The sequence below is a fragment of the Capricornis sumatraensis genome, chromosome 4, assembly GCF_032405125.1.
Source record: "Capricornis sumatraensis isolate serow.1 chromosome 4, serow.2, whole genome shotgun sequence".
Classification (NCBI taxonomy): Eukaryota; Metazoa; Chordata; class Mammalia; order Artiodactyla; family Bovidae; genus Capricornis; species Capricornis sumatraensis.
The window spans coordinates 142,490,706-142,498,959 of NC_091072.1; the positions used below are offsets into that span (position 1 = coordinate 142,490,706).

The window sequence follows — 8,254 nt, forward strand, 5'->3', positions numbered from 1 at the left end:
GCTCTGAAGGAATGTTCCTGAGATCCCCTCTTTTTAGTGAGTAAGATTTGTCAGTCTTCACCAGAGATGTTCATGAATGGGCTCCTTTCTGTCTTAAATAGATTCTCATTTTATGTGACTTTAAGGTAGGGGAGCCCTTGATGGAATCCAAACATTCTTTTCTTCACTTGAAGTCAACAACCTCAATGTCAGGTTTTATTTTTTCTTTAATTAATTAATTTTTAAAATTTGGAGGCTAATTACTTTACAATATTGTAGCGGTTTTTGCCGTACATACATGGTTGAGCCATGGATGTACATGTGTCCCCCACCCTGAACCCACCTCCCACCTCCTTCCCCATCCCATCACTCAGGGTCATCTCAGTGCACTGGCCCTGAGCTCCCTTTCTCATGCATCAAACCTCGACTCGTGATCTATTTCACATATGGTAATATACATGTCTCAATGCTATTTTCTCAAATCATCCCACCCTCACCTTCTCCCACAGAGTCCAACAGTCCGTTCTTTATACCTGTGTCTCTTTGCTGTCTTGCATATAGGTAATTGTTACCATCTTTCTAAATTCCACATATATGCGATAATATGCTGTATTGGTGTTTTATTTTCTGACTTACTTCACTCTGTATAATAGGTTCCAGTTTCATCCACGTCAGTAGAACTGATTCAAATGTGTTCTTTTTAATAGCTGAGTAATATTCCATTGTGTATATGTACCACAGCTTTCTTATCCATTCGTCTGCCGATGGACATCTAGGTTGCTTCCATGTCCTAACTATTTTAAACAATGCTGTGATGAATATTGGGGTACACATGTCTCTTTCAATTCTGGTTTCCTAGGTGTGTATGCCCAGTAGTGGGATTGCTGGGTCATATGGCAGTTCTATTTTCAATTTTTAATGGAATCAACACACTGTTCTCCATAGTGGCGGTACTAGTTTGATCCCCACCCACTGTGTAAGAGGGTTCCCTTTTCTCCGCATCCTGTCCTGCATTTATTGTTTGTAGACTTTTGGATAGCAGCCATTATGACTGGTGTGAAATGGCACCTCATTGTGGTTTTGATTTGCACTTCTCTGAAAATGAGTGATGTTGAACATCTTTCCACATGCTTGTTAGCCATCTATATATCTTCTTTGGAGAAATATCTGTTTAATTCTTTAGGCCGTTTTTTGATTGGGTTGTTTATTTTTCTAGTATTGAGCTGTATAAGCTGCTTGTATATTTTTGAGATTAATTCTTTGTCAGTTGCTTCATTTGCTACTATTTTCTCCCATTCTGAAGGCTGTCTTTTCACCTTGCTTATAGTTTTCTTCGTTGTGCAAAAGCTTTTAAGTTTAATTAATTTCCATTTGTTTATTTTTGCTTTTATTTCCATTACTCTGGGATGTGGGTCATAGAGGGTCCTGCTGTGATTTATGTCAGAGAGTGTTCTGCCTATGTTCTCCTGTAGGAGATTTATAGTTTCTGGTTTTACATTTAGGTCTTTAATCCATGTGGAGTTTATTTTTGTGTATGGTGTTAGAAAGTGTTCTAGTTTCATTCTTTTACAAGTGGTTGACCAGTTTTCCCAGCACCACTTGTTGAAGAGATTGTCTTTAATCCATTGTATATTCTTGCCTCCTTTGTTGAAGATAAGGTACCCATAGGTATGTGGATTTATTTCTGGGCTTTCTATTTTGTTCCATTGATCTATGTTTCTGTCTTTGTGCCAGTACCATACTATCTTGGTAACTGTAGCTTTGTAGTAGAGCCTGAAGTCAGGCAGGTTGATTCCTCCAGTTCCATTCTTCTTTCTCAAGATGCTTTGGCTATTCAAGATTTTTTTTGTATTTCCATGCAAATTGTGAAATTATTTGTTCTAGTTCTGTGAAAAATACTGTTGGTAGCTTGATAGGGATTGCCTTGAATCTATAGATGCTTTGGGTAGTATACTCATTTTCACTATTGATTCTTCCAATCCATGAACATGGTATATTTCTCCATGTATTTGTGTCCTCTTTGATTTCTTTCACCAGTGTTTTATAGTTTTCTATATATAGGTCTTTTGTTTCTTTAGTTAGATTTATTTCTAAGTATTTTATTCTTTTCATTGCAATGGTAAATGGAATTGTTTCCTTAATTTCTCTTTTTCTTTTCTCCTTGTTAGTGTATAGGAATACATGGGACTTCTGTGTGTTGATTTTATATCCTGCAACTTTACTATATTCATTGATTAGCTCTAGCAATTTTCCGATGGTGTCTTTAGGGTTTTCTATGTAGAGGATCATGTAATCTGCAATCATTGAGAGTTTTACTTCTTCTTTTCCAATATGGATTCCTTTTATTTCCTTTTCTTTTCTGATTGCTGTGGCTAAAACTTCTAAGATGATGTTTAGTAGAGATGGTGAGAGTGGGCACCCTTGTCTTGTTCCTGACTTTAGGGGAAATGCTTTCAATTTTTCACTAGTAAGGATAATGTTTGATGTGGGTTTATCATATATAGCTTTTATTATGTTGAGGTATGTTCTTTCCATGCCTGCTTTCTGGAGTTTTTTTAAAATTATTATCATAAATGTATGTTGAATTTTGTCAAAGACTCTCTCTACATCAATTGAGATAATTTTTTAAAATATTGATTTTGTTATGCTCACGGTAAGAGTGTCTTTTAACCCAATAATATTTTCCAACTTTGTAAGAAATGGAAGTGAGTGGAAGTTATTCATGTACCATGACAGAATCAGTATCAGAAATGGTATCACTTAGATGAAGAGATACCAGAAAGTGCTACCAAAAAACAAATAATTTTTCATTTTTTTGAATTTGGAAGAGGCATTGTCAGAAAATATTGTAATTTGATCTGACAAAGCAATCTGAGCAGTTTAATTTGGGGAATACTTAATTTCTTACAATTTCATGTGTACTAGCTTTCCCTATAATAATTATTAGGAAATGGTGAAGGCAATTCTTTAAAAAGAATATTGATTTTTATTTATTTGGCTGTGCTATGTCTTAGTTGCAATATGGGGATCTATAGTTGCAATATGTGGGATCTAGTTTTCTAACCAGAGATCAAACCCAGCATAGGGAGGGTAGAGTTTTAGCCACTGGACCACCAGGAAAGTCCCTCTGCTAGGTTTTTATTATGATATTTAGTACTCATCATGCCCTAGGGTAGGTGTTAATATAATTCTCATTATATGGATAGGGAAACTAAGGCTCTGAGAGTTGAAGTAGCTTGCTTTTAAAGTCCAGAGCTAACAAAAAGAGATCAGATTAAATTCATGTCTGAAGAACACTAAAATTTCCTTGCTTTTTAGAAACAACATGCCTTCTTTTTTATGAAATTGACTCACATTGGTTATAGAAAGGTGTGAGATCTAGAAAGAAAACAGAAATGATTTAAAAGTGGTGGTGGTGGGGGTGGGGGGTTGCATAGTAATGGGCTTGAGGGAATAGGGACCTAGAATCACATTTATTTTACTAGAAACCAGAATCAATTCTTTTGGAAAATTTAAGGATTCCCTCAGCTTTTTCCACTTCTTCACATTTGCAATATTTTCTTTATTTCCCTAAAATTACTAGAAAGTTGTGAAAATAATAAAAACATCACATTAGTGCTATAGAAACCAGGGAAGGACAGGATAGGTACCTGGCTTCTGAAAAAGGTGTCAGGTGGAAGGGGGAAGCAATAGGAGGTAGAAAGGAAATACACATTCTGGTCCTCAAGTAACGACCAAAGGGAAAATGTCTTCTAAGAATGCAGTCCAGGAGGAAGGATGCTGGAAGCATCAGTGAGAACCGGTCTTGGATGTTCCTAGGCTGGGTTCATAGCTCTCAAATTTCAGACTCACAAACACCCAGAATGAGACATGACACTTAGAAACTGAATGCTGATTATTTTATTGGTAAATTGAAGACAGACTGCCTTCTCCCAATGTCATGGCCTTCTGAAGGACTGGTATCTTCATACTCATGTCCTGAAAAGCAAATAAGGAGGTTCACACAAGGTGGGCAGGTGGTTTCTACTCCTTGCAGATAACAGTGAAGGGAAGTAGCTAGGAGCCCACATTTCTCCTTTTCCTCTTCCCTCTCCTGTTTCTTTCCAAATTTCGTTTGATTTGTCATTTTTATGCACCTTATAGATAATATGCTCTAAATTGTTGCTTACAAGATAAAAGGTTGTTCTTACGTTGTTTATCCTTTGGTTGCTATTTAAAGTGTTCAAATATAATTTACAAAGATAGTTACTGGAACCAATTTTTAACTAGTGAAAAACTGAAACTGGCCTAAATGTCCATTGATACAGGGTTGGTTAAAGAAATCATGGCACAACCAGACAATGGAATAGCAGAAATTAAAAAGTAAACAAAATGCAGATTAAACAGACCCATATAGCTCTATGAACTGTTATGAATATTAAGTATGGTATTTGAAATGAGCAACCTATAAATCTGCATAAAGTATGACATCATTTGTGGATAAAAATAAATTTATTTTAAAAGGTTGTGTTTCCAGTTGATGTTCAAGAGTTAATTGTGGTGGCCTTTGGGGAAGGAAGTGGGAAGGTAGGATGTGGATGCCTTTAAGAGTTAGCCTCATACTTTTCTGTTCAGTTATTTTTTAACCTTGACCATATACTAATTCAAAAGAAAATATTTTAGCTAGATAAATTTAGCAACCTAAAATTAAAGTATCATTTAGTAAGGACACTGGATCTGAGAGGCCTAGTCAGGTGGAAACTTGAGAGAAACGGTCATTGAGCTGGAGGAGGAGGAGAGAAAAGGACAAGGGAGAACATAGTGTACTTCCTCATCACCAGCCCACTTTAGTACAGGTGGTCATCGGGGAAAAAGCGATTTATGGTCCTTCTTTCTCAAAATTTCAATCTCCATGGATAGCTTGTAATAATTATAAGGTTTTGCTACCTTACTTCAAACTATCTGAATAGACACCTTTAGAACTTGTGTCCAGGACTACACAATTTTCACATATTTTCTGTTGATTCAGTGACTCACTAAGATGTGAGACCTGTAGGAGTTAGGGGCCTTTGATGGAGACGGAACTTGAGTCATACCTGTTAATGACTTTCAGATTACTTGGATGGTGACTCTTCATCTGGACTCTGCTCAGGTTCCTCCTCTGGTGGGGGTGGTCCCGGTGGTGGGTGTGGTCCTGGTAGGGGTGGTTCTGGTGGAGGTGTCCCTGGTAGAGGTGTCCCTGGTGGAGGTACCTCATCTCCATTTCCATCATTAGGAGGGGGTCTAGGTGGTGGTTCTCCAGGTCCTCCAGGAGGTGGTCCTCTGGGTCCATCAGGAGGTGGTTGGGGAAAATCCTTGTCTGAGCTTGAGTCTGAGTTGGTTCCATCTGAAAGGTATGGCACAGAGAGAGAGGAACCAGGTAATGGAAGACTCCCCTCTCCTTTTTATCTCTGATAAACTTTTTGGACAGTGCCTCCCTCCAGAAGCTACCTCTCAACTACCAGCTTCGTTCCTACTCACTTTTTTTTGCAGTACTCTTGTTTACCCACATACTAGTGATACTGAGTCTTAGTTCTTTGCTCTTGAGAAAGAGTGTCTTCTTCTTCAATTTGGCAAAAAAAGAAGGTGCTGGATATCTTAGAATTGCCAGAGGATGTCTCCAAGGACAGAAGAAAAGCAAAGGGATTAATCATGTCAGTTATGCTTCCAGTTATATTTTATGTGCTGACATAACCTGCCAAATGTGACTCCAAGTCTGGCCTGTGGAGAGTGTATATGGAACCCTCTGGCTCTAAAACCAGGTGGATCAATACTAGGAAAGAGAGAGAGAGAGAGAGACAACATGATGGCCCACAAAGGGGTCACTAAATAACTTGCAAATTTTAATTAGGTACTGTGACAAAGCTGAGAAGAAAACCTGACTAAAAATGAACCAGACCTATTTTCTCTGCATTTTTTCTAAACCACATATTTAAAGAGAATAATACTGAGGAAGAAGGAAACACTTCAGGGGTTGGCTCTCAGTAGGGAAAGAGTCAGAATTGTGACTCCTTCCCTTTGTTGTCTCGACAATCATTTCTGGCCTGAGGGAACAGGCAGCATAGCCAGTGTCATCCAGGCTAGACATCGTGTTATTCATGCTAGGGCCTTGCTCATGGTCTCAAAAACCAAGGTTATAAAGGACTGCCTTAATCTTTAGTGTTTCTAACACTGATTTTAACTCTTCACAAAGAATGATGATATCAGGACACCAGAGAATTGAAAAGTTGCTAATGAAATAAAGAAAGATGATGGAGAATTAATTGAGACTTACCTAATATGATGCTCAGAGACTCTTCACTGCTGCTTTCTAGGAAAAGAAGCAGAAGATGAGCTTATATCCTTCAGGGTTTACAATGTTCCACAGGAAAAGGGACACACTCTGTATATACTCTAAGATATTATAACTTTTCAACTACTATCTGTGATGCCATTGGAAAAGAAGATATGAAGGTATGGCAAGGTTGTTTCTGTGCTGAAGATCAACCACAAACTCAAAAGAGAAGAGGGCTTTTCATCTTTCCTAGTATCCCTCAAACCCTAAAGCTAATTTAGGTTAAGTGCTAGAATATTTCAGTGTTATGTTTTAGTGTCCTTCTCCCCTGTTAATTCACGAAGTACTTTACTTATATTAACATGGTTTCTCAAGGTAAAAGGACCAGGAGTAAACATGTGGATATAATCTTGTCCATAATGGGCACAACATTCTGAAATATTAACCGTGGGTGGAGTAGAATGAGACCACTGTGCCCTAGAATTTCCATATCTCTATGTAGACACAGAGAGATTTATTACTCTCATCTCTGTCTCTGAAATATCTCTGAATGGGCTTCATCTCCTCCATCTATCTGGCATCCCCTCGAAAGGCCACCTTCATCCACTGCCTACTTTGATTATCATAGCATCTTCACGAGGGAACTTCTCTGTTCCAGTCTTGCCTTTTTGTAATGCATCTTTCATAGCACAGAGATAAGTCTTAATTTGTCATTCCTCTGCTTAAAAATTCTGTGCTGGTTTCAAGTTGTATTAAGTTTGAGGCCTTCATATCACAGAGGAGGTGAAGGGTCTTCCTCTTGTCTTAAGCAGCCTCCAGCCACATCTTTCACTTATGTCTCCTATTTGCACACTTCCTTACTGCAGTGTGATCCCCCAAGCCCCAAGCAGAGTCTCAGCACCCTTCCCCTTATTCCTACCAGAAACCAGGTCTTGAGCTGAGCTCAGGGCCAGCAAGGCCACTGAGAGCAGGATCAGCAGCATCTTGGAAGAAGCTCTGGATTTGCTCTCAAGTCTGCTGAGAGAAGCCAGGCAGGTTCCTTTATAAAGGGGACCAGAACAATGGTGTCTTTGAGTTCTATACTGGGCAAATCTTGTCACCAGATAGACATAGTTATAGTTGGGACGTATCCCAGCAGGATGGAGCGGATACAATGTTATCAGTGTGTCCTTTCTAAAAGGCACCACATGTGACATGGGCAAAGCTTTTGAGGGAGAATGTCCAAGCATTCAGCACAGATATTAGAACTGCTCTGTCATCGTTTGATTTTCAGTCTTTTTTGGTGGATTCATTTCTTTGTCCTTCCAAGTGTCATTTATGTGTGTTTTGGCTGTGATCTCTGGTTTTTATATGACCCAAATTCCATCTTTCATGATATCTGTTTTCCTATGTATATGATACATTGCAAAACATTTCGATGATGAAGATAATTTTGGTTTATTTATGAAATATATGTGGATAAATAACGTCCTTGGGCACACATGGATGGCAGAAGGCTCACTCTCAATCTGTTCAGGCTACCAGATATTATCCAGGTCTATCTGGTCTCTGATAGGAAAAAATTGAAGTTGTCCAACAAGGCAAACTAAGACTTTCTATTCTTATAAATATCTTAGTTAGTTAAATATCTATTCTTATAAATATCTTAGTTAGACTTACAATAGTTAGTAAAAGCAAAGGTAGACACAAAATCTACAACAGGACTTGTAGGACTGGAGGAAATGAATATTCATCTCCTTGAATTCCATTCTATATTCTATATCTTATTCTTATTCTATATCTCTTATTCTTATTCTATATCTCTATTCTATATCTTATTCTATATCTCTAGGACTTCTCTTTTCTAGATTCTTTGTGAGGATCTTTTTGGCTTATTTCTGTGATTAAATATATTTAACCTCCCTGTCTTCCAACTGATAATTTAATAGCTACACTTATGAACTCCCAAAAGATGGTCTTATATATTCCTTTCAAATCTTCAAT

General features: G+C 37.9%; 1 protein-coding gene across 1 annotated transcript; it reads right to left on the minus strand.

Moving 5' to 3' along the window:
* Positions 1 to 3,877: 3,877 nt before the first annotated feature.
* On the minus strand, positions 3,878 to 7,311 carry LOC138079334 (basic salivary proline-rich protein 4-like). Its single transcript, XM_068972230.1, has 4 exons — positions 7,191 to 7,311; positions 6,272 to 6,307; positions 5,055 to 5,344; positions 3,878 to 3,957 (listed from the first exon to the last, which is right to left on the minus strand). The coding sequence occupies exons 1-3, from the start codon at positions 7,252 to 7,254 to the stop codon at positions 5,073 to 5,075; spliced, it is 372 nt and encodes a 123-aa protein (XP_068828331.1). The 5' UTR covers positions 7,255 to 7,311; the 3' UTR covers positions 3,878 to 3,957; positions 5,055 to 5,072.
* Between the last annotated feature and the right edge of the window lie 943 nt (positions 7,312 to 8,254).

Excerpts from the sequence above, each read along its gene's own strand:
- LOC138079334 (XM_068972230.1), bottom strand. The coding sequence starts at position 7,254 with ATGCTGCTGATCCTGCTCTCAGTGGCCTTGCTGGCCCTGAGCTCAGCT. Across the intron at positions 6,308-7,190 it reads AGCTCAAGACCTGGTTTCTG|AAAGCAGCAGTGAAGAGTCT; the intron begins GTAGGAATAAGG and ends TTCTTTTCCTAG. Across the intron at positions 5,345-6,271 it reads GTCTCTGAGCATCATATTAG|ATGGAACCAACTCAGACTCA; the intron begins GTAAGTCTCAAT and ends CATACCTTTCAG.